Source organism: Muscardinus avellanarius (genome assembly GCF_963383645.1).
Source record: "Muscardinus avellanarius genome assembly, chromosome: 2".
Lineage (NCBI taxonomy): Eukaryota > Metazoa > Chordata > Mammalia > Rodentia > Gliridae > Muscardinus > Muscardinus avellanarius.
In genome coordinates, this window is record NC_137787.1 from 148,136,005 (window position 1) to 148,162,808 (window position 26,804).

The following is a 26,804-nucleotide window of genomic DNA, read 5'->3' on the forward strand; positions in this document are numbered from 1 at the left end:
GATACCTGTGGGTTTGGAAGATTATAAAAGAAAAAAACTTAACATGGGAAGAACTTAACACTGCCATTGGCAAACCTAGCAGCATTTCAGGGGAAGCAGTGGGGCTGCCCTGGCCCCACCCCCAGCCCATCTAATGCAATTAGTCTGATATTGAATTGATATTTTTTACAAGACGCTCCCAGGTGATTCTAATATGCAGCAGGTGTTAGGAAACATTATTGCTAATTGAGTGTTCCCAGGATCAGTTGTTTGGTGACACCTCTATTTAGTCAAAGGTTTATTATATTCTCACAAATTATATTTCTATTGCATGTACTGAAAATTAAATAACTTCTTACATTTGGAACCAACCAAGTGTTTCCCTTGTATTATCATATTTGACTCTTAGGAGAATCAGATCCTGGGTAATTATGATGAACCACATTTTTCAGACTGAGGGAAGGATTCCCCTAATAATGCTGGTACTTGAACCTCTGCCTGTCTGAGCTATGCCCAGATCCCTCTTAAAAAATCATCACGCGCCGGGCGTGGTGGCGCACGCTTGTAATCCCCGCGCTTGGGAGGCAGAGACAGGAGGATCGCGCAGGTTCGAAGCCAGCCGCGCTGGCATAAGAGACCCTGTTTCAAAAATATAAAATAGGTCTGGGAGTGGAGCCCGGAGGTAGAAGGGCTTCCAGGAACCCCAGTACCACCAAAAAAAAAAAAAAATCATCACTAAGTATGCTTTTTGTGTGTGTTTGTGTGTGTGTGTGCATGTGCGTGTGTGTGTGCTGGGGATGGAAACCAGAGGCTTTCTACCTTCAGCTACACTCCCAGACCTGTTTTCTAAATTTATTTGGAAACAAGAGTCTCACTAAGTTGCTGAGAGCCTCACTAAGTAGCTGAGGCTGGCTTCGAACCTGTGTGATCCTCCTGTCTCAGCCTCCCAAGCGCGGGGATTCCAAGCGTGCGCCACCACGCCTGGCTCCAAGTATGCTTTAGAGAGCTGCAAGGCCATATCCATGGTCTGTCCAGTAATCTTTAGAGCATGACTCCCTCCATGATATAATAAATCTGAGAGGGCACGCTGGCATCTAGCTTGAGGGTACCTGGGGATCTGACAAAAAGGAACCTCAACACCAGGAAATATGACCTCAGAATTCCCAGGGCCTTCAGAAAACAGTGGGCTCAGGACCAGGCAAGCCATGCTCTGCACTGGACTGGCGAATCCCCCAAACTAAGGCCCACAGAGTAAAGGGCAGTTCTTCTGCAAACAGGATGCTATTGAGTCCATTACACAAACAAGGCCATCCAGCTTGGTCACTTCCTTCAAGACCAGATGCTTTGCTATATAAAAACATACCAAATATAGATCTGTCTTGAATGTCCCCCGAGAGTTTTCATTTATAGAAATGCTTCTGACAGAAAACCCAAACTTCACCCCAGCTGACAATTCCATTTATTTTCTAAGCTTCACATTTACATTGGTTTTCATCCACACGAGTCCTCTGCCTCTCAAGTTAATTAGAGTCCTTTAATATCTGTAGAATTCTTTATTCCCAAATCTTATCCAGACATTGCTCCTGGGTTCTTTGAAATTTGCAAAGTTTTGATAATCTAATTTGGGGAAAACACTACAAAGAACATCCTAACTCCTTTTTTCTAAAAAAAAAAAAAAAAAGTATTCAGATGAAAGGAATCTTTAAAAAAAAAAACTTTATATGTCTTATCTTATTTTTAGCCAGCTGCAAATTAATTTTTAAAAAAAAAGTTCACTCTCTGGATAAACTCCCAATACAATCATGTTACCTACACTAACAGAATGCCCACAGATTTGCAAAAATTAGTGCCAGTTGCATTGACACGCCTCCTAGAAAGTAGCAAGGAGCAAAAGCCCAGAAACTGTTTTTATTATGAGAAATACAGGAGAAAAAAGACGCACCTAGCCTCCTCTGAGCTTCAAGCCACTATCAAATTATCTTCAAGAGAACTTAGTGTTGTGCTCCCCCAAAGATCAGCGATCTGCTTTCTCAGAATGCAGCACCGTTATCACCTTCTACATGCAAACGGCAAAAATAATTGCCCCTTGGTTACTATCAACTACTCACCAGAACCAGGATCATTACCTACAATACAGTTGCTAGGAAAATTCACATGAACACATGAACTTATTTATGGCCTGTTGCATGTAGCCTTTTCAGCAAATTTGCTCATCATTAAATTACTATAATCTAGGCCTAAATGTTTATAATAGCTTTCTTCAACCCTTCAAAACAGGACAAAGAAGAAAAGCTGAACTCCTTTCTGGAAGCTGCCAATGAAATCAGTAGCCAAGTCAAAGATAAAAGAAACCCTCTGACACAGTGCCACCTAGTGGACACTGTCTGAAATTGACAAGCCTGGGACACCAGCACAGGGTAGGTTTGCAGATTTGAAACCCAGCTAAAAAAAAAAGCAATAGAGAAATTCCTTAACATTTACAAAAATCTTTTCATTGTGGTATCTTTTTATTTAGTCTGCATTGTTTCATCTTCATATTAAGACAGACAGGAAAACAACAGATACGTCTTTATGGCAAATTTTACTTAATTCATATGAAAAAATGTTGAGATTTCACAATTTTGCCTCCAGAAAAAAAGTATATAAATGAACTTAACCCACTTAGGGGAGGCTGTACGCTACAGGAATAAATATAAACACTTATGAGTGCTTTCAAGTCCTTTGAGTAGTTATGGGAATTTTGTTCCAGGTAATTTCAATATTTACAGAAAATGTTAAGCCTACTTTGCAAACTTAACTGAACAACTGAACCAAACAAGGCTTTGACAACATTTCGGTTCAGGAGTGAACGTTAGTAAATTAGTCTTAAGTTTGTTTGACTACAATGTTATTTTCATCTACAAAATAATATAAATAGATCTAAGTTTTGACTGAGGACATTCCAAAATGCAAAGATTCCCAGAAAAAGGTCAAGGTGCTGGAGTCTGGGCTGATCAGACTGAAAATCCCACCTGTGCACTGTGATAGAAATCATGTGTTCCATGTGGTACCTGTCAATCAGAGCAAAGAAGCAGCAATTTGTACAGCCAGATGCTTTGGAAACCACTGGCACCAGCTCATAGCTGGGGTCTCAGGTGGCTGCCTCCCTCTGCAATACCAGCAGCAGCTGCGGGGACATCTGGCTGGTAAAACAAAGATTTAACACCCCGTTTGCCAGATATAATACAGGGTTCATACACTTGTTAACATATGTAATGCATTCATTTTAACATCTTAATGATACCCTTCATGTAATTCTTCTCCAACCTAGTTACAAGAATAGTGCATTCATCAGCGAGTTAGCACATGAATGCCACACATGGTTTGTTTCTGAAGATGAATAACCAGCTTCCTGTTCCTGCAGAGGAGTCCTGCAGACTTCCACCTTGTAAATAGCTAGGAAATCCATCCCCTCCTCTCCAGCCTGGGTACCTCTATCTGCCTTCAGCTTTCACACTTCCCATGGATTACAGTAACAGCCTCCCACCTCTGCTCCCTGCCTCCTGCTTCTAAGGATCCACTGTTGTTACAGTGAGCATCCTGAAGTACAAAGGAACATGTCACTTTGGGGGAGAAGGGTAGCTGGGGACCGAACCCAGGAGCAGGCTACCTCTAAGCTACACACTCAGCCCTTTTTTATTTTGAAACAAGATATTGCTACAATGCTGAGGGTCCCAATAAATTGCAGAGGCTGTCCTCACACTTGCAACCCTCCTACCTTAGCATCCAAATTCTGGGATTACAGGCATGTGCGACTATACTCAGCTCTTTTAAGTGCCCCCAGGAGCCGCCTGCAGACTTCAGCAACAAGTCCACATCTCTTTCCAGAGCTTACAAGGCCTTTATGACTGGGAAAATATAAAATTGTGATATAAAATTTGCTCATTGGGGATGTAGCTTAATGGGAGAGCACTTGCCTAGCATATGTGAGGCCCAGCATGGCAAAAAAAAAAGGAAGAAAGAAAGAAAGAAAGAAAGAAAGAAAGAAAGAAAGAAAGAAAGAAAGAGAAAACTATAAATAAATAATTGGTCTCCATCCCAGGTTCTTGGCACAGGGCTCCCGAAACCTGGATTTTCCTGAATGAAATTGGATTTTCCTGAATGACAGGAGTGATGGAAGCATCTTTTGTTATACATCTTCCAACCAGACCTGAAATTATGCTAATGAGGTGACTCCTGGAAGATGGGGATGCTGCCACGGGAACCAACTACAGGATTAGGAGACTGAAGCTTCTGTAGCTTCTACTCCACCCTCTGACCTCTAGGAAGGGAGGTGGGCTAGAGAGGGAGTTCCATCATAAATGACCAGTGATTTAATCGATCCAGCCTACCTAACAGACCTTCTGGGGGAAAAATGCTCTAAATAATGGGATTGTGTTCTTTAAAATAAATTTGGTAATAGGAAGTAAAGTGCTTCCCTGAGATCTTCGAGCTTTTCAAGCAAATTATTGAACCTGAGGAGAGGGTCATGGGAACACTTTCCTCCCTCTGCCCCCATTTGTAATTGGTTGATCAGGAGCACAGGTTTGGGACTTGCCACTGGGGTCATAAATGAATTGCAGGGTGCCCAGCTGTTGTCTGAAGAATTAGAGACTCCTTAAGGGGAGCAAAAGCCTCAAACATTTCAGTGTCAAAAGTATTGTGAATGTAGAGAAAGCAGTAACAAGGCCTGTAGGGGTACCTCCGAAAACCTGGATGGAGCAGCTGACCTTCCAGGTCCTAATGAAGAGTCAGTGGTGGATAGTTAAAAAAAAAAAAAAAAAAAAACACCCCAAAGCAAAGAACATTAGGAGGAGAATCTACTGAGCAGACTGCTGCCTAACACATGCAGAGAGGAAACTGCTTCTGGCCCAGGTTCCTTAGAGAGAGCAGAGACCTACATTTCTCCAGGAAGAGAGAAGTCAGAAGTACCAAGGAAGGAGAGAGGCCAATGGGGGTACATGGGCCAGGGATGTGGCAGCCCAGGAAGTAGATGGGAGGGGAGAAGGTAGATAGGGTCTAGACTGCTTTAATACTGAAAGAAAGAGCCATCTCTGGCCCAAATTTGTAATACTACATTTGATCCTTAAAATTCTTCACTTTTTGTTGTTGTTTGTGGTATTGGATATTGAACCCAGGGGCATTCTACTTCTAAGCTACATACCCAGCCCCATTTTATTTTTATTTTTTATTTTGAAACAGGGTCTTTATTTTATCTATTTATTTATTGGTGGTACTGGGGTTCCTGGAAGCTCTTCTACCTCCGGGCTACACTCCCAGACCTATTTTTACATTTTTATTTGGAAACAGGGTCTCCTAAGCCAGCGCGCACTGATGGCTTTGAACCTGCGCGATCCTCCTGTCTCTGCCTCCCAAGCGCGGGGATTACAAGCGTGCGCCACCACGCCTGGCCTACCACTGCTAGTTTTTTGAAAAATTTTCATACTGATCTAGATAGCAACTATACTAATTTGTAATCCCACAAACAATGTAGAAGAATTCCTATTTTCTCAAATCCTCACAAGCATTTATTGTTGACTTCTTGATTATTGCAATTCTGACTGGAATTAAATGGAATCTGTTTGTTTTGGTTTGTATCTCCCTGACTGCTAATAATATTTAACATTTTTATGTACATCTGGCCATTTGTATATCTCCTTTTGTAAAATGTCAATTTAATTTTCCATTTCTTAAATGTAATTTTTTTTTAATATGAAGACTTTTAAGTTCTTTGTATATACTAGCTAGTAGTTCTCTATTAGAGGAATAGCTGGCAAAGATTTGTGTGTGTGTGTGTGTGTGTGTGTGTGTGTGTGTGTGTGTGGTACTGGGGGTGGAACCCAGAGGCTTTCTACCTCCAGGCTGTACTCCCAGACCTATTTTTTAATATTTTCTTTGGAAACAGGGTCTCACTAAGTTGCTAAGAGCCTCACTAAGTAGCTGAGGCTGGCTTCGAACTTGTGTGATCCTCCTGTCTCAGCCTCCCAAGCGCAGGAATTACAAGTGCGTACCACCACACCCGGCTAGGCTCTTTCATTAGGCTCATGATGTTTTCCTCTTATGAAATAAGCTTATTTATGAAAATAATACCATTGTAAACAATACCATAAGATACTTAATTCTTTAGGTTTATTTTGTATCCTGGTATTTTACTAAAATTGTTAATCAGCTCTAGATGTCATTCACTTGCCTTATTCCTTTGGCAAGAGTCTCAAAGGAGTGATTATAGTGGATATTCCTGTCTTGGTTTTGCTTTTAAAAGGAATTCCCACAATTGTTTTTCCATTCAGTATGATGTTGGGTTTGGATTTATTGTATACTGACTTAGTTATGTTGAGGTAAGTAACTCTCTTCTGATTTTCTGCATTTTTAATATAAATGAGTGTTAGATTTTTTTCAAATGCTTTTTCAGCATCTATTGATATGATAATTGGATTTTTGTCTTTAGTTTCATTTTTGTGGTGAATAACACATATTTATTTGCTTATGTTAAACCAGCCTCGTATCCTTGAAATGAACCAACTTGATCATGGTATACAATTTTTTGTGGTGATTAATATGCATTAATTTATTTGTACCAGTCTTACATTTCTAGAATAAAACCATGATATATAAATTATGATATATAATTTTTATGTGGTTTTGAATGTGTATGACTAATATTTTATTTAGAACATTTGCGTCTATGTTCATCAATGATATTGGTCTGTAATTTTTAAATTTTTTTTTCTTGAGGGATCTATATTAGGTTGTTTTGTTTGTTTGTTTTTCATAGTACTGGGGTTCCTGGAAGCCCTTCTACCTCCGGCTACACTCCCAGACCTATTTTTACATTTTTATTTGGAAACAGGGTCTCCTAAGCCAGCGTGCGTGGCTGGCTTTGAACCTGCGCGATCCTCCTGTCTCTGCCTCCCAAGTGTGGGGATTACAAGCGTGCACCACCACGCCCGGCCTGAAACAGGGTCTTAAAAAAATAAAAATAAAACCAGGATCTTATTAAATGGCTGAAGGCCTAAGTTGCTAAGGCTGGCCTTGAGCCTGCAAAAAACCACATTATAGATGGGCAGCACCATGCCCAGATTTTACTTTTTTGTGTGTGTGGGTCTGGAGATGGAACCCAGGGGCATTCAAACTCCGAGCTACACCCCCTGTCCTATATTTTTATTATTTTTTTTATTTTTTTATTTTATTTTTGGGGGCTCCTGGAAACCCTTCTACTTCTGAGCTACACTCCCAGACCTATTTTTATATTTTTTTATTTGGAAACAGGGTCTCTTAAACAAGTGAGGCTGGCTTCGAACCTGCACGATCCTCCTGTCTCCGCCTTCCAAGCGTGGAGATTACAAGCGTGTACCACCATGCCCGGCTTATTCTTTTTATTTTGCAGAGGGCCTCACTAAGTAGCTGAGGTTATCAAGGAACCATAATCTTCCAGTCTCAGCCTCCTGAATGCTGGGATTACAAGCATGAGCCACCACGCCCGGATCAGCTTTTACTTTTTAATAAAAAATTACAGACCAAAAAAAAAAAAAAAAAAAAAAAAATTCTCCCAAAGCTAAAACCTTCTCAACAGATTCTACGCCTTTGCTGTACCAGTATTGGGAATGGCCTAGGAAGATGTGAGAAAGCTCTGATTATTATATTTCAAAAATTGGTGAAAGGACTTGGTTTCTGCCAAAATAAAAAAAGCAGGCAACTATTCCAATGCAAATTAACCTAGCTAAAGGTAATTAGCAAGTCTATAGGAGAGGGAAACTAGGACTTCCCCATCCTCATTCTAAAGTCAAGGTTTACAAAATTGGATAATCTAGGGAGGTTGGGAGGAGGGGGTTGACCTTCGACCATGACCTTCCTGAAAAGAGACACCTAGGTGGGGAAAGTACACCTTGGCAGGTAAGTAAGGGGAGGTACCTTACAGGGACTTTTACTACGTCAGAATTACGTGAACAAGATGGAGGTCATGTGTATAAAAAGTCTGGTCCATGTGTTGTGTCTTTGGCGAATTCGTTCGAACCCCCCACACACATGCCACTCTTGAATGGCATGGGGCTGCAACTATCTTCTGTATTTTTATCTTTTTAATAAACTTCTTTAAATTTTCAGCAAGAGTCTGGGCTAATGTGTATTTATCCTTAGCTCAGGACAAGAACCCTCGTTTTTCTGCTTTTTTGTGGCTTTCTTGTGTTTTGAGGGAAATTGTGTCCGGCACCCTAACAGGGGTCCCCAGGGACAGTTTTCCCCAAACCGTAAGATTTGCCATCACACTCTCAAGCTCCTAACCTCTCCATCTTCTACATGTTCAGCCACCACCACCTCACAACCATCTGTGAACACTGTCACTGGAGAACTTGACCAACATGGGGGGTGAGCCTCCTCCCCCAGCCCCAATACAGTCACCAGAGTATCACTTCTGCCAATTCTACTGAAAAAAATAAAAAGAACAGACAGACTCATCTTTGCACAGGGCTAATGTACCCTGCCCACCAGAGGGCTGAAGAATAGCACGTCCTTGTTTTCATAAAGCAGAGTGATGCTTTTCCTGGCAGTGCGATGGGTATGCTGGGAATAGAAAATTAGTTTTTATTGTTTAACCTTCATGGTTTCAATAAGGAAGCTTCTGCCATAGTTAAAGGTCCCCTTGAGTTTTCATAAAGGGACTTATGACAGCAATATTAGTCTTCATAAAAAGCCCAATTTTAAAATGTCTTACACTATGCTACTCATTTTAAAAAGTTTAATCTAGGGGCCTGGCAGCAGAACTGCAGTGGCATCCCCAGCTCACTGGGCTATTTACATCCCGCTGCCAAGTGGAAAAGAGGAAGGCCACCCAATACCGGGAAGTCTCATCTTGTCTCTTCTGACGAAAGGCTTCCTCTCTCACTCTCTCCAAGTGTTTCTGACCACTAAGGAGAGCCAAAGGGGAGGCGAGAGGCTGAGTGAGGCCAGGAAGGGAAGGCCACAGTGCCCCGTGAAGAGGGTCCCCAGCCTGGATATCTGTAACAGGCAAAAGATGCAAGGAGGGAGAAGCTGCTCTCCTCTCAAAGGGCACCCCGTGTGGGCGTGACCTCCAGCCCTTAACGTCAAATGGCCAGGTGCCCAATGATACCCGCAGCAGGGAGAGGCATGGATCATTCGTTCTTTAAACTTGTTCTTTAAATTCTCATTGGGCATCTACTATATGCCCACCATGGGGAACAGAAACGAAACCTCACACAACCCCTGTCCTTGGAAAGCTACCACTGGGGCAAGCCGGACCAACCCCAGGCTCACGTGGTTAGTGAAGCCCCGGGTCTTCTTCTAGAGGAGCTACAATACCCATGGGCAGGCGGGCAAGGCACTGTGGGGGAAAATAATGACTGTGTTGAATTTTGAGAGGCAATTAGAAAAACGACTACAGGAAAGAAACCTGGAGTGGTATTTAAAGACCATGCACAAGGTTCCTAATTCATATACCCATTAGACAAAGTTTAGCAACTCCCTGTGCATTGCTAAAAATGCCACGGGCACCAACGGAAACCCTCTTTCCCCTTGCTATATTCAGGATGGTGGCAGTGAGGTGGAAAGGTGTAAGGATCCAGCCAGGCTAGAGCGTTCAAGCTCTTCAGCATGGTGGGGCCCTTGGGTACAGCTGGATGGGAGACGAGGAGAAGGAAAGATGCAGCTAATGAGCCTGGAGAGGCAGAGGTTAGACAGGGTTTTCAGAACATGGAGGACTTTGTGTTACACGTTCAGAACCTCAGGTTTTTATCCAGAGTGCAGGGATCCACTGAAGGGATTTTCAGAGGGGAAGTTTGGACTTGAAGTGAAAGAGAAGATGACTAGAGGCAGTGAGCCCTGGTCAGGAAGGCCAGCTGCAATGATCCAGGCAAGAAATCATGATGGCCTGCATCCCCGCAAAGAGCTGTAGTAAAGAAAGGACAGAGCAGCACTTGAACGCTGTAGGAGGATGGGGGAAGGGGAGACTTAGACCATCTCCTGGCTTCTACTGCGGTGTGATATAGATGAGGGTATCGTCATCTACCATATGATCAGGTGAGGAACAGCTATGAGCAAGAGGAGAGGAGCTCTGAGTTCACCAAAACTCCAATGAGTATGAACCACTGGCTTGTCATTAACTGTTTTATTTTTTTAACTATGGCCATGACTGCCCCAAATCCCTAGGTTCTCAAAGGACAAAGACTGAGAACTGAGGTAGCATCCTAGAGATAGGAAAGGTCCATGAGAATAGAGCTGGGCCAGAGTGGAATCCCAGACTTCCAAAGTTCAAGCAAACATGAGTTGTTGGTCATGTCAGAAACGGACAGCACTCTACCACCTCTAAGACCTCCGTTTCCACGCCATGCAGCCTCCTTGAGCCCGCTTCACAAGTGCGGTCACTTCATTCTCAGATGGCTTGTGTGATCGCCAGTGGCTCTTACTTCTTCTTAAGATGCTTTGGACACATGACTAGGTCCACTCCTGGCCTAGCAAATCAGAATCTCCACGGACAGACCTAGGGCAATTTTTATCTTTTGTTTTTAATAAGGGCCCCAAGTAACTCTGGAGAGGTTTGGGAATGACTGCTCCAGGATGATTTTTTCTCTAGTTATAAAGGGTGCCCCTTGCCCAGGATATACAACTCCTGGCAGGACAATCCAGTCTGTTCCTCCAGTGAAGAATCCTCAGTTCTATTTACTTCTAAAAATCAGCCCATAATCTCAGGCTAGATAATGAATGTTCCTCTTTCAGGCATGTGCTTCCAGTTCTCTGTTTCTTTAAAGCTGTCCACCCAGAATGTATTCTCTTCTCTGCTTGGGGCAAGTGTAGCTCGAACACAAGCCTGATGGCATCACTCAGTGGTCACCCCCTCTTGCAAACCTGCTACCTCCTGCCTTCTTCCTCAGGTCTCCCCTGCAAGCACAGTATTAAGCCAAAGGTAATAAATGGCCTTGGTTTTAATAGGAAAACTCTGTGGGTCTTACGTCAATTATAAAGACAGCTTTTTTTTTTTTTGGTGGTGCCTGGAAGCCCTTCTACCTCTGGGCTACACTCCCAGACCTATTTTGTGCTTTTTTTTGTTACAGAGTCTCTTAAGCCTGCGCAGCTGGCTTCGAACCTGCGCGATGATCCTCCTGTCTCCGCCTCCCAAGCGCAAGGATTACAAGTGTGTGCCACCACGCCCAGCTTAAAGATAGCTTTTATAAATGCTAAGTATGACTGGAATTGAATTGCAGTTCCCAAAACTGTTACTACAAACAGAGATGAAATCCTATTGGAAAACCACCACATGACTAACATCTTGATTTGGGAACATGAGTGCCCCCAAACTCAGGTTTCCTTGTGGGTTTATGAGAAACTTCTTTGGACATATATGCTTGTATACAAAGGCAAAGAGATAATAATTAGGTTTAAATTTTCCCTTTGTCTTTTTTTCTGTTTTTAAACTAAAAGGCAAATGAAAAATAATGGTTATATAACAACTCCAAAGAGTAAAATCTGTTTAAATTTTAATTGATTTCTTACTTAAAAATTAGGAATTTGCTTCTTATAATAAACAAGATCAGAATTCTAAGGGATCAGCTTTACCTATAGAGAAAACAGTCATTTAATCCGATGCACTTTTTGGTTTTATTAAATGAATGCTCTTGAATCCACAAAACCCAGCAAAAGTTGGCTGTTTAAGTGACAAAGTTTATTCAAGCCAGGCGTGATGGTGCACACTTTAATCCTGGTACTTGGAGGATAAGACAGGAGAATCTGGGCTCGTGGCCAGCCTCAGCTACTTAGTGAGACCCTGTTTCAAAATAAAGAATAATTAAAAAAAAAAAAAAAAGCCGGGCATGGTGGCACACGCTTGTAATCCCAGCATTCAGGAGGAGGAGACCGGAGGACTGCGGTTCAGAGATAGCCTCAGCTACTTATCAAGGCCCTTCCCAACTCAGTGAGACCCTGTATCAAAAACAAAAAAGACTAAAAAATAGGGCTGGGGGGTGTAGCTCAGAGTTAGAATGTCCCTGAGTTCCATTCCGGGTAGGAAGGAAGGAAGGAGAAAGAAAGGAGAGAGAGAAAAAAGATGAAAAAGAAAGAGAGAGAGAAAGAAAGAAAGAAAGAAAGAAAGAAAGAAAGAAAGAAAGAGGAAGGAAGGAAGGAAGGAAGGAAGGAAGGAAGGAAGGAAGGAAGGAAGATAGGACTGCGGGTGTAGTTCAAAGTAGAATGCCCCTGGGTTTCATTCCCAGTACCACAAAAAAAAAGTTTACTCAACATCACACATACATATGTCCAAATGGATCTGAAAAGCTTCCTGAAAGAGGTAAATGTTGTCAAATCTACTTTTAAATTTTCTCCTCTTGTAGTCTAAATAGTCCTAAACTACTTTGACCTTTAGAAATAAAAATCTTGGTTATTAAAGCTTTTTATAGGACGTATGTGTTCAGAATTAACTCTTGGTCATATAACAAGTCCACTTTGCTACCGACCCTGGGCTTAGTGAATATCAAACATTGCTCACTGTACCCACACATCCACCCTCTCAGTTTTGCTAGTACTTGTGGGTAGCCCCCTTCCTCAAGCTTTACGGAGGAATGGCCACCCCGCTGGAGACTAGCCATCCCAGCTTCCCTTGCGGCACGGTGTGGTCTTACTTGTAGCTTACAGCCAATAGGCTGCGACTAGTAGTGATGTCTTAACTCCTAGGGACTGCTTCACTTTTCTTTCACTCTTTCCCTGTCTAGAAATGACAACAAATGAAAAAGCCAACTTGGACACACAGATAGAAGGGACATAGTGAGGATGGAGAGGCATCCTTATCAGCCCTGGGCAGCTCACCTCTGGACTATTTAGGGGAGAATGCATTTGCATTATGGATCCTGAAGGAGATGAGGCCAAATTTATACCAATCGCTAGGGATCAGAGAAGGACTCCAAGTAAGAATGACTTGTTTGGTAACTATGGCCTTCTCCTCTTATTCCCCAGTCTCTAGTCAGTCCGTAGAGGACTGTATTTCAGGATATGCCAACGAGATAACTTATCAGTAGTTATTGTAGTTATTGTCGTTTTATATTCTGGAGTGTAACTAGGGAGTTTTATAAAATTGTACTTACATAAAGAGACAGAGTCAAATTTTTAATTCACATGATAGGCCTGTCTCTACACTGTGAACCAGCCATGGATAGGCTAGCAGATCCAATGAAAATGTGACTAAGGTAAGAAGTTCAGCTGGAGAGAATGCTTAACAAAAGCAAACTGTCATATGATTTGTCCTGAGGCGTACTGCCTCTGGCTATAATATTCCTAACTGTCCATTGTAACACTGACGAGCATCAGAGATGAACCAGGCTTATAACCTTCATGAATAGCTTTATGAGTTGCTTGATGTCCCGATTCATTCAAAAATATTAGTTTACAGAGTTCAGTAAGTATCCATCACGTATTTATTTTTCATTTCTGAGAATAAATTAGGTGTGATATATTCAAGTGAGTGCAAATTGACTACTGTCCTCGTCCTGATGGATGGTGCCGCTTTGTTCTTTGGTCTCTAAATATTTCTGACTATTTAGCTCTATCAGGGAAAAATCTTTAATACTCCCAAGTGGAATATTTATTTGCTTAAACATTAAATAAAAATGCTCCTGCATATTATGCACATTACAAAATAGCCACAATTTAAAACATAGCTTTTAAAAGCTAGTGCTAGCCAGACACAGCGATGCATGCCTATAATCCCAGTAGTTGGGAGGCTGAGACAGAAGGATTTCAGGTTCAAGGTAGCCAGCTTTGGCAATTTAGCAAGACGCTCAGTAACTTAGATCATTTCAGAACTAAAAAATAAACAGCTGGTTGTAGCCGGAAGACAGAATGCTCCTGGGTTCAATCTCCAGTTTAAAAAAAAATTTTTTTAAAAAAAGCTATTTAAAAAATATATATATGCAGATAAATTCTAATGCCTCCTCCCTACCTCTTAGGGGATCATCTTGAATGCATAGGACATCTCAGTTTGGAGAACAAGGTAGTTTGTATAATTTATATATTGCTCTCTCGTTTACACAGAATTCTTTCAAAGACCTTTGCAAGTAAGTTTCAGAGAGCCTTTGGGAAACAAGGACCCAGTGTGAAACTGACAAGATAGCACTCTGAAGTCAGACTGGGCTCCTCCCTGAGGACTCTGAATATGCAGTTAGAGACAATAGGTGGCTTTCCTGGAGACCAGCAGGGGGTATGAGAGCCTGTTCTAGTTCTCTCTGCCCTCGAAGGGTAGCTCTCGGTAAGGCCTCAGGACACTACCCCCCCACCCCCTGGCAGGCAGAGGCAAGGGGGGCTGCCAAAACTGAAAATGAGAATCACTTGACAAATCAGACACCATTATTTGTACTAGTGTTTTCTTTACTGTCATAGAATGTTATGATAGACTTTAAACTGTGGTTGGTAAAGTTGGATCACTGAGAAGTTTTCAGAGTTTTCTGCTAAAGAGGGAGGGAGAGCCAAGAAAACTCAGCCACAAACAAAAGGGGGGGGTGGCGACAGCATTACTTGTCTGACCAAAGACAGGCTGGGTAAACACCACTTTTTGCACACATATAATGTGATATTGTGTTTATGTCTGGTATTTGTTACCACTGGATGGGGTGATCTCTCAATAATGATTGCAGCCGCACATGTAATTTTGCTTTTATGGGCTTGAATGATATCTGTGTTAAAACTAAAACTAAGATACAAACCTACTTATGAATACCTAATTCATCGTCCTATCTTTAGCACTGGCAAGGGAAAATAAGAAATCTGATGATTCTGGTGAGATGTGCAGAATGTCACATTAACTGATGATCCTCATCAAAGGATAATACATTTGGCATAATCATTAATTTGGTTAGAGTAAGAGAAAAGGAAACCCTTGGTTATCTATAGGAAAGAAAATATGGCAAGGTGTCTAGGATATTATGCGCACTTAATGGATATTGGTTGATTCTAGTGATAAGATTGGTTGATTCTAATGACTCATCTCCTTCCGAAAGAAGAAGTGGGATTGTCTAACCCAAGTACACACTGGTATATTGAATTATTCTTTTTTTTTTTTTTGGTCAGGGAGTGTTACTGGGGATTGAACCCAAGGGCTTTCTACCTCTGAGCTACATCCCCATCCCTATTTTATTTTACTTATTTTTTTATTTTGAAACAGGGTCTCACTAACTTGCAGAGAGCCTTGCTAAGTTGCTAAGGCTGGTCTTGAACCTGTGAACCTCCTGTCTTAGCCTCCCAACTACTGGGATTACATACATGCACCATAATACCCAGCTTATCTCTTTATTCTTAAAAGAGAGGATTATTTCTGTATATTATTGCCCATGTGAAACCAAAACCTTTGTCCTTCTGGCTTGCCAGGTACTGAATCTCTCATGATTAAGTGTTACTTGTTTGGAATAAAACTCCTATCTCCTAGAGGCTCCCCAAATAGTCAAAGTTCTGCCGCTGTTGCTCACCAATACTTAATACAAATTGGTTGTTCAGAATTTCTAAGTGGCCACTCAGAAATCTCAACGGTAACAGGACAGTGAACAGGTAGGCTCTGATTGGGGCAGGTAGTGGGAGAAAAGCTCACTGGGTAACAGATGAGATGGAGGGTTAGACTGTCTTGGATTTGTTTTCCCTTGGGACATGGTGGAAGGCAGTAACCCAGGGGCATTCCACATTTGAGCTTCACCTCCATCCTTGTTTTATTTTTATTTTGAAATAGCACCAGTGTCACTAGGTTGCTAAGGGTCTTGCTCAGTTGCTGGGGCTGATCTCCTATCTGTGATCCTCCTATCTCAGCCTCAGAAGGACTGGGATTACAGGTATGCACCACCATTCTTGGGATGCCATAATTTTTAAAAATAGTAAAGAGATTGTTCCATTTTTATTTATTTATTTATTTATTTTTAATATTTTTTGGTGGTACTGGGGTTCCTGGAAGCCCTTCTACCTCCGGGCTACACTCCCAGACCTAGTTTATATTTTTATTTGGAAACATGGTCTCCTAAGCCAGCGCGGCTGGCTTCAAACCTGTGCGATCCTCCTTTTTCTGCCCCCCAAGCGCGGGGATTACAAGCGTGCGCCACCACGCCCGGCCCAATATCATTTTTAAATAAACCAAACTAGGCTCATTTATTTTAAATAATTGTATATTAAATTATATACGCACAGATTCACATTAAAGATGTAATTAAGCAATTTGTTCTTTTTTGTGAATTTGTCTGCTATCCAAGTTATATTGCAATAGTTATTATGCCTTTATATACTTATGTCTTTACATTTTCCAATACTATTTTAAATGTTCCTGTAGAATTAACCTAGTTTTAGTTTTATTTCTATAAGCTGTGTACATTTCTTGCTTAGTTTAGGGCATTTTTTCTTACAATTTATATATGAAATATTTCATGATGTTTTCTAATTATTATTGGAAATAAGATACTGAAGATTATTTATTATTTTTTTGGAAATTCATATACTGCTTTGTTTTACCTGTAGCCTCTCAGGTTCTTTTGAATCTTCCTAGGTAAACAATCATATCACATGCAAATTATGCTTTCTCCTTTTCTCTGCACATTTTTCATATTTTACTCTCTGATGTAATTACATTTGCAAACGACTTCAGAACAATGCTAAATAATGTGGGGGAAGCAGATATCTTTGTTATCCTGACTTTAGAGAAATACTCTTAATTTTCATCATTAGTCAATTTTTAGCTTGAGATATTTGTGAAACATCAAGAACCTATTTAGTTACATTTTCTAATGGATTTTATTTTAGTTTTTGTGGTACTAGGGATGGAACCCAGGGGGCATTTTACCTCTTAGCTATACCTTCAGCTCTATTTTATTCTTTATTTTGAAACAGGGTTTCACTAAGTTGTGGAAGGCCTCACAAATCGCTGAGGCTGGCAACGAACCTGTGATCCTCTTTTCTAAGCCTCCCAAGTACTGGGATGACAAGCATGTGCCACTACACCCAGCTTCTAATGGATTTTAAACATCAGAAATAGATTTTAAAAACTGTCATCACATCACAGATTCTGAGATAATATAGCTTTCTCTTTTTACCTGTTTGGGTCAAAATGATCTTACATTGTCAGAAGTGTTAATAATCTGTTCTTGATAGTATTCATTTTTTAAATTATCTTGACTGATCTTAAAAACTACTTCCTCCATAAGAAACTCAATAGATACATAGATACTTTTTTTTTTTTTTTTTTTTTTTTGGTGGTACTGGAGATGGAACCCAGGGGCCTTCTACCTCCGTGCTACACTCCCAGACCTATTTTATATTTTATTTGAAAACAGGTCTCTTAAGCCAGCAAGGCTGACTTCGAACCTGCGCGATCCTCCTGTCTCAGCCTCCCAAGTGCAGGGATTACAAGCGTGCACCACCACGCCTGGTAATAGATACTTTTCAAGAGCCAGGACACAATGAAATTAAAAAGTTCATCTCTTCGTTTTAAGGAAATAAAATAAGAGCTCATCTATCAAGACACTGAGGACATAATCATTTACGGAGCTAGAATTATTTTAACAAAGGATTCAGCTCTCAACTAATAGATTATCTACAGTACATACAAATAGTTGTTTATAGATAGATTGATTACTCAGTATTTGAGAGATAAGCTTCACAAATGGGATTTAAAAAAACAGACCGATGACATATAGAATATAACAATGAACATGATAGGTTAGCAGGATTGTAAAGGTCAATGAATTTAAATCCACATTTTATATATCAACTATATAAAGCTACTAAGCACTTACTAAGTATAATGAAAAGGTAATGTCTGTAAATCACACACTTAACATATAGTATCTCTGAAATTAATATGCAACTGGGATCTATGGTGATCATGTTTAAATTTTTAGTCAACATTTTTTTCTTTCTTAGTGATGCATGAAATAATAAAGCTGAAAATAGATGGTGTCTTAAGTTTAATAAAATACAGAAAATTTCAACCTTTCAGGTGTTAAAGATTTTACGTTTATTGTCAGTTTTATAAATCAGCTTCATCTCCCTAACCCTCTACCCATGACTCTTTTTTTTTCTTTTTTCTTTTTTTTTTTTTGCCATACTGAGATGGAACCCAGGCAAGGACATTGTACCTCCGAGCAACACCCCTAGCCCTATTTTTTAGTCTTTTTGTTTTTTGAAACAGGCTCTCACTGAGTTGCAAGGGCCTCACTAAGTAACTGAGAGTGTTGGCAAACTGCAATCCTCTAGTCTCCAGCTCCCAAATGCTGGGATTACAGTATGCCACTACTCTATGTGGGTTAAAAAATACTAAAATTGCCAGGCGTGGTGGCGCACACTTGTAATCCCTGCGCTTGGGAGGCAGAGACAGGAGGATTGCGTGCCAGCCTCGCTTGGTTAAGAGACCCTGTTTCCAAATAAAAATATAATATAGGTCTGGGAGTATAGCCCGGAGTTAGAAGGGTTCCATCCCCAGTATCACACACACACACACACACACACACACACACACACACAAAACTAAACTTAAATTTACATTTAAGGGCTTTGATGATTCAGGATTTATCCTGAGATTGTAAAGGCTAATGCAAGGAGTTGGGTGTCCAGGTGGGTGTGTGACGGTGTGCACATGTGCAAGGCACACAGGGGTTTTGCACTGGAGCACTGTTTGTGTTCCACAGTTTCTGGTGGAGCCAATAATAAAATAAGTCTAAGTCTGCAGGACTCTCACGTGTATTTCTTCAGGCGAATATACCAGGAAATGATTACAGTGTTTCTCAATAGAAGTTGTTTGTGTAACAGGTCACTGGTCTTCTCAGTCTCCATCTCTCTTATGAGCCATCTCTACCAGAACACTAACAACAGACAGTTTCTCTCTGGCCCAACACATCATCTCCTGCTGTGTGTGCTCAAGTCCTCACTTGCATGACAACAAAGGGCCAGTTACAATTGCTTCTCATCAAGGAGGGACAGAGATCTACCATTACAAAACCAAAACCAGAGACAAGAGCTACAAGAAAGTGCCATGAACCTAGAGTAGCCACAAGCCACCTTTGTCCTCTTCAAATGTGGATCAAAATCCCTCCTTTTAAAAAGAAAGGAAAGAGCCAGGCATAGTGGCACATGGTTGTAATCTCAGTACTTCGAAGGCTGCTACAGGAGGATCTGTGTTCCCAGCCAGCCTTGGCTACTTAGTGAGGCTCCCCACAACTAAGTGAGACCTTGTTTCAAAATGAAGAATAAAAAATTAGTGCTGGGGGTATAGCTGAGAGGTAGAATGCCCCTACCTCAAAAAAAAGAATGCACGAATGTCTCTAGATGCCATAATTAATCACTACTAACTTCCTAAGAGTTCTGCTCATCACTTTAAGACATTCTCTTTAGCTCTTTTACAAATTATTAAAATAAAAGGGATAGAGTCAATAGCACTTAACAAGTTTTAATATTTGGTACTTGTAGCGTCACAAAGGCCCTTGAATAACTAACCTCCGTGTGGACTTACCTTTTGCACAGCTCCTTGAAAGGCCTGTTTAATTCTCCTACACGAATCAGGTATTAATCTTGTGTCTTCATTCTCCAGGGCTGTATCTTGCAAATCTGCATTCTCGTGAAGTCTCAAAATTCTATAAATGCAGTGAGTGCCATCTTCTGATATTCTATTAGGATCCATCTGAGGGGGGTTGAAAGTAAGGACATTACGGAGGTTACTGTCAATTCTGCTGTTTAACAAAGTGTGACTTGAGAACAAAAAGGCTCATTTTTTTTAAAACATAACTTTAATTGGTTCATTGTAATCATATATCATAATGAAGTTCAGAGTGATAGGGACATACATGCACACTGCACTTGGTGAGTTTTTGTGTCCCCCAAAGATTAACAATGAACATGTAGCCTCCAGTTAGTAATAAATTAATAATTAGCCTCCAGTTGATAAAAACAATGACTTCTAATTTATTTTGACAAGTAGCTAACTATCATCACCAACACAAGGTGTGGTTCTGTGGTGGATTTTCAGCAACAGAAGTAATTGTGTGTGATTCACAGGAAACTTTTGTCTGACCCAAAAGTCCTCAGGGCGAAGCATCAAGAAAGCCATATGTGATCAGTGAAGGTAGAGACTGTCTTTACAAGAGCATGCTACATCTGATTATGAAGCCCACTGGATAGTCAAGAGATAAAGCCTTTATAAATCAGACAAAATTAACATCATCTCTAACCACCACGTCTTCCTGGCCTTTTCCTTAATCAATGAATGTTTTGATCAATCAAAGCAGGGAGAAAAAGATCCATTGCTTAGTTCCAAACCAAGCCTGAAGCTAGAAGTATAATTTCTTTTTTAGTTCAACCTCTCATCAGTGTTTCCCAACCAGGAGTAGCACAGCCATCGGGGGGTGTTTGGAATATATATATATATATGGGTGATATCTGTTATCACATGGTGTGGGAAGGGCTGCATAAGCACCCTTCTGCAGCAAGATATATACTGGGGAGTGCTAAAATTGTTGTAAGGGGCTGTCCTACCCAGAATATTCCCATGCATCATTAGCTGATTACCTGGTTGAACCAGGTATTTAACAAGCTTGTCTCTAAGTCCTCTGCATTGCCTGCCTGCTCCTTCTAGAGCTCTTGAAATCCTCTGCTGTGGTTTCAACTGACAAGTAAAGAGTACTAAATAGCTACTACGTGTTTTAATAATAATGTTAATGTAACTTGTCTTCCCCCCAAAAAAGTCAATATGCCTCCATATGCGTCTGCTTCTTAGCAGATACAAACTAAAGCAAAAAAGAAAAACTACACAAGTTTACAACATCCAAAGTTTGGTCACAATTAACACCAAGTCTCTCTTTGCCTAATATAACCTAGGGGCATTCTACCACTGGGCTACATACCCCTAGCCATATTTTTTTTTTCCTTTGGAAACAGGGTCTCACTAAGTTGCTGAATGCCTCAGTAAGGGCTTTTCCAACCTGTGTGATCCTCCTGTCTCAGCCTTCCAAGTACTGGGATTATAAGCGTGCGACACCACACCTGGCTAGATTTTTAAAAGATGTACAGGTTTATAAACCAACTATCAGAAATAAATTGAAAAGAATCCTATCCATATTTGAAAATTTCAAAATGAAGTGTGAGCCTTTTAACAAATATGTAACTAAATCATACAAATTCTATTATTCCAGTTCTGCAAATATAAGAATGATCTGTAGTCATGGAGAAGTCCCACCAGGAGGTAAGACTATTTGCAATCTATACTTTATTCTCATATTCTTTTTAGAATAATTAGTATAAGTCAGAATATGTGAATGTTTATAGAAAGACAGCTTTCAATAATGCACTTTTAAAAAAAAGACTCAATTATGACTATAAATAGCCCTACAATATCAGTAAAGCCTGGGCAACCTATCTGAAGGGACATGGGGTTCTGATCACAGTAAAACAGAATCATGCAAAGTCCTCTGTTCAGCACCAGAGAAATGCTGAGCTGAAGGAACAATGTAGCATTAATCAGGTGAAGTCTGGGAACCCAAAAGCTGGTAAAGCTTGAGTCCTTGTCCACACTGGGCTGTCCTAATAGAAGCAGCTGTCCCCTGACTTCTCAGGACTCAGTGTGAATTTTAAGCACCACCCACAGCATCATGAGCTCTCCCGGAAACTTGTCCAAGGTGCAGGACTTCAGCACACTGCCGGAGAAGCTGCATGTCAAGTAGATTCTAGTAATTCTTATACACATTAAAGTGTGGGAAGTAATACCTTAATATACATAGAGATTTTCTGCTTTTAAAATAACTTCAAATTTCCCTGGATGCCAATTTTACATACTTTTAACAAGTAATTACTAATTAGTACAAAAAAATCACAATAGTTCACAATAGTCAATGATTTGATAAAAATAAGTAGAATGTAAAGATCTTGTCCCTTCTCTCTTCAAAAATGCCCATGCCCGATTCCCCTACACCCAGCCAATTTTATCAACATCCCTAAATATAGAGTCCAACTCGAATATCCCCAAGTTCTTTGAATATGCAATTGAAATTCATGTTTGAGCTCAAGTATGTTAAAACCTCAATTGTTATTCCCCATGAAATCATGATTGCATGGCATAATTAATTTTAATATGTTAATTTATTTTGTTTACTTAAGGATAACACATTAGAAATCTATTCTGAACCTACAAACAAATGTTTTTTCTTATGCCACTGCCCCAAAGAAAAGAGGAGAATAGAGGTTTTAAGTGTACAGGGCTAAGTGCACACACAGGGCAAAGAGGGCCTCTACACAGAGCAGAGGCAGGATTAGTGTAGGCACCGCAGTCAACGGAGGAAGAGCAACTCCTCAAAAAACTCTAGGTAAACTGAGTTAACAATGAATTCACAGTACCTGGGCATGTCAGAAAATATCTAAATGTTGAATATCTGACTTAAATTGGACTTTTAAAATGCACTTATCAAGGCCGGGCCTGATGGCACACACTTGTAATCTCAACATTCAGGAGGCGGAAACCAGAGGATTGTGGTTCATGGACAGCCTCAGCTGCTTAGTGAGGCCCTTCACCACTCAGTGAGACTCTCTTTCAAAATAAAGAATAAAGCTGGGTGTGGTGGCATATGCTTATAACCCCAGCACTTGGGAGGCTGAGACAGGAGGATTGCACAGGCTCTCAGCAACTTAGTGAGACCCTGTTTTCAAATAAAATATTAAATAGGTCTGGGAGTGTAGCACAGGGGTAGAAAGCCCGTGGGTTCCATTTCCGTACCACAAAATAGAAAGAAAGAAAGAAAGAAAGAAAGAAAGAAAGAAAGAAAGAAAGAAAGAAAGAAAGAAAGGAAGAAAGAAAGAAAAGAGGGAGGGAGGAAGGAAGGAAGGAAGGAAGGAAGGAAGGAAGGAAGGAAGGAAGGAAATAAATAGGGCTGGGGTGTGGTGGTTGAATGCCCCTGGGTTCCATCCCTGATACCACACACACACACACACACAAAACCCACTTGCCTATGAAACTTTTTCTTCTAACTTCCTTAAAACATAAATATTTGTAGGGTTAAATGGGGCAGGATGCTAGACATTTGCACTACTTCATTATCTATGTTTTCAAACAGGCAGCCTGCACACCTCCACGTCACATTTTCAACAGCGACTCTGCCTTAGGTCAAAAGCAGCCAGATATTGGAAGATTGAAAGAAGGAGTTAAAAAGGAAAAGAATTCAAATTTTCTGAAAAGCTAGTCTTACTCTAAACTCTAAACTTTGAATTAGCTATACAGATGTAAAAAGAACACACACACACACACACACACACACACACACACACACACACACACACTACAAGCAACTCTTTGGAAAGGGGTTTTTCTTTTTTATTTTCCTTTGTAAACCAAATAAACCAAAGTATGAATACTATGTGGTAAATATATAGCCCAAACCACAGGCTATTTTCTCTTTGGTGGGGTTGGTAGGGGAAAAGCCAATCTGTACTGTGGATGTAATACATGTATATCTCATTTGAAATCTAGGCACAGCAGTGTAAAGGATGCAGAAGGCCAACTGTTAGCTATGCAAACATGAGTTGAGAAGGAAATTCTTTTTGAAGTCACTGTAATTTTTACCCTATTCTGGGCATTCTTTTAAATGCACTTAACACTATATTAAACTGCTTTTTCTTGAGAATTTGCATGGTTTATTTTCCCACCTTTAAATTAAAACTATATATATATATATATATGTATATATATATATAATTTTTTGCTGTAAATTGTAAACACGTTCCTAGATAGTAGATGATTTCATTCTCTTTCAAGTGAATTCAGAAACCCCAAGTACTTAATCTGCAACTTTCAGAAAACTCTTTTTATTTATCCAGCCAGTTCTAATTCACAGGAGTTGAAAAAGCAGAGGAGTGAAGTCAGTACCAGGCCAAATTGAGCCTATGCTCTCTTAGCTAGAACTGTAAACAAAGACCATTACGATATATAAAAATGGAAAGAACTGAACCCGTATTTACCTATAACCCCGCTTTTACAATTACTAGCACACGGCCAGTATCTTTCATCCAGAAGCAATCTCTTCCCTACCAGCCCTTACCCTCCCTATCAGCTACTTAGAAACAATTCCCAGACATAAGAGCATTTCATTTATGACTTTTTCAAACTGTATTTCTAAATGATCAGGGTTCCTTTAGGAACCAAATGTAGAGATTAAACTCAGTAAAACGCAATCAGATCAGGTAGTGAATTTGTACGGACACATTACTCCGAATACTACTTCTGTTACTGAACGAGATGACCTTTTAAAAATGCAGCATAGAAGTGGGCTCAGAATAACGACCAGAATATTTTGCAAAGTCTTACAGAAACCCAGTCTTCATGACAGGGAAATGGTACCCAGAAATCTGATGGCATTGAGCTCTAGCCGAGCTTACTGACTTGTGTGTTTGCTTTGAGGAAAGGTCTGGAGTATTTCACTATTATCCCTGTACCATCTAGACTGCAACATGAGAAGTGACCATCAGAGGATGGGACTCTCAGCTCCCCCACCAAGAATTCCTTTGGGAAAGCTGAACCGCTGTAACAAGAGCTCAGACGGTCGCACTCCTACACCTACACCGTAATGCCAATTTTCATGGCTCCTGCAAAGCTAAGCTGCCGCCATCCCTAGAACCCATCCATTCCTCACTGCTTTTTCTATGCTGGATACTCACTTCCTTAGAACTAGGAAAATGCCATCCTCCCAGGTGTTAGAAAAGCCAGTTCTGAAAAGAGCATGCACCAAGGGAGTGGATACCGTGCACTGGGTAACTAACTCTTGAGTCAAATCCCAAAGCATCTAATAATGCCGTGCACAATGCAAGCTATCAATACACAAGCATTAAATGGGAGCTGTTAGCAAAACACAGGGTGGGGAAAAATGGGTAAACTCTTCGTTCTTGACTGCAATGCACTCGACTGAAAAAGTAAAGTTTATTCACTTTCATGTGTATTTGCATAATCCATTTTGCTGGCAAACCACTCAAAGAAATGTTCTTTAAGAAAATAAAACGCTCTCAATAGGTAAATATTATGTCTACTAATACCCAATTACAAACTGCCTTAAGTATTGTGCGCAGCATTTCTATTTTTGTTTTAATAGATAATCATGTTATAAAATGCAAACTAATGGATAATTAATACTCGACAGAAAGCCCATTAATAAAACGTAGTTCAGGACGCTGGCACATGTCAAAAAACCCCATACAGTCTAAGCAGTGCCATGTTTTGACGCATTCGGTTGGGGTTTAGTAATCACCTTTGAATCTGAAAACCAATGAAGTCCAAACCCAACTTTCTTTTCCCATAAAAAAAAAAAAAATGCACAGTCAGCCCCCCACTTCCTCTGAGAAAGAGTTCACAGAACCAGACAAGAATATTTGAATGAATCCAACCAACTGCACTGCAATTTCCAAGAAAACACAAGAGCATAAACCACCAGAAAGCATAATATTACAAATTTACCCCTTCCTTTCTCCTATCTCCTGCAGTTCTGCGCCGCCCCACAGAGCCTCTTCATCTTTTCAAAGGTTGGTAACGCGCTAGACTGAAGCGGTGAGGTGGCGCCGGGCACCAGCTCACACCTGGCTTCCTTCCTCCGCCCACCTCTCCAGCAGGCGCGTGGCGCCCTCGCTCTTCCTTGGCCCTTGAGAGCCACCCCCAGGGCAGCGCGGCCGCAGTGCCTGTCCGGGGACAGGACGGCTCTGATAACGCTGTCACTCTGCCCACCTGGCCCCTAGGCCTGGCCCCGGAGTGCAGCAATGGCTGCCCACGCCTTGCACCCCTCCAGGACAGGTCCTGAGGTCCCTGCCTGTCCATGGGGACAGAAGGCCACTGGGTGGTGGGAAAGGGTCCATGCCCACGAGAAGACTCTCCGGTTTTTTGTTTTGTTTTGTTTTTCTCTTCCTGAGGGCACTTAAGTTTGGTCCTTAACTCCAAGTGAAAAATGCAATCACTTCCAGGAGAGATGAGCGGCCAAAGCTGTTTTCAGGGGGAAATTCAAACCCATCACGGGAGGATGTGTGCAGCCTCGGGGGCACTGCGGGGTCCAGCCAGGCAGTCTTCCCACCCTCTCTCGAAGATATTTCCCCTCCTGGTAGGCAAGATCTGGGGAGCCGAGTCCAGCCGCCAGACTCAGTTTAGGGTGCCGGAGGTAGAGTGCCCAGCCGCGCCCTCGGGGCCAGACGGCCACTCACCTGCGCTCTGAAGTACAGGAACAGGGCGACGCTGCAGACCACCTGTCCCAGCCCCAGCCCCAGCAGGGCCACGAACAGGGAGCGCGAGGCGGCGGGGGCCGGGTGCGGGGCTGCGGGCGCGGGCGGCGGCGGGGCGTGCAGGGGACCCTCGTGCGGGGCGCCCGAGCCGCCGCTGCCCATCTCCTCCGAGCCTCGCAGGTACTTGGAGTAGTCTCTGCTGGCCCTGCGCATGGCGCTCAGCCCGCTCGCTCGGGCTCTTCCTCCCTCTGCCGCTCCCTCCCTTTCTCGTCTGCCGGTGGCCAACTCCAAAAACAGCCGCGGAGCAGGCTCGGGGCCAGGCGGCTGGAGAGCTCCCTGGGAGCCAGGCGGCGGCTCCGGGGCGCGCAGGAGAGCGGGCAGGGCGCCCCGGGCTGCCCCAACTCTTATAAACCGCGTGGAGAGGGCGCCCGAGCCAATCAGCCCGGGCTGAGCTGCCTCCTCCACTCCCACCTCGGGCTCCCCTTCCGTCCTGGGCCCTCCCTCGCAACCCATCAGGCCCTCCCGGGAGTGTGTGGGTGGGCCCAGGGGCTCCAGGCTCTCTTGCACCTTCCCGGCTGCCTTTCTGGAGGTTCAAGAGATGGACTGGGAAGCTGCAGGTG

General features: G+C 41.8%; 1 protein-coding gene across 1 annotated transcript in view; it reads right to left on the reverse strand.

Annotated features, from left to right (window-relative positions):
- Positions 1-26,397, reverse strand: part of TNFSF11 (TNF superfamily member 11) — a gene marked incomplete at both ends in the record, with an annotated part of 36,997 nt that extends 10,600 nt beyond the window's left edge. The window contains 2 exons of the mRNA XM_080690047.1: positions 19,463-19,630; positions 26,167-26,397. Coding sequence (XP_080546173.1) covers positions 19,463-19,630; positions 26,167-26,397 — 399 coding nt within the window. The remainder of the gene's footprint in view (positions 1-19,462; positions 19,631-26,166) is intronic.
- Positions 26,398-26,804: the final 407 nt, after the last annotated feature.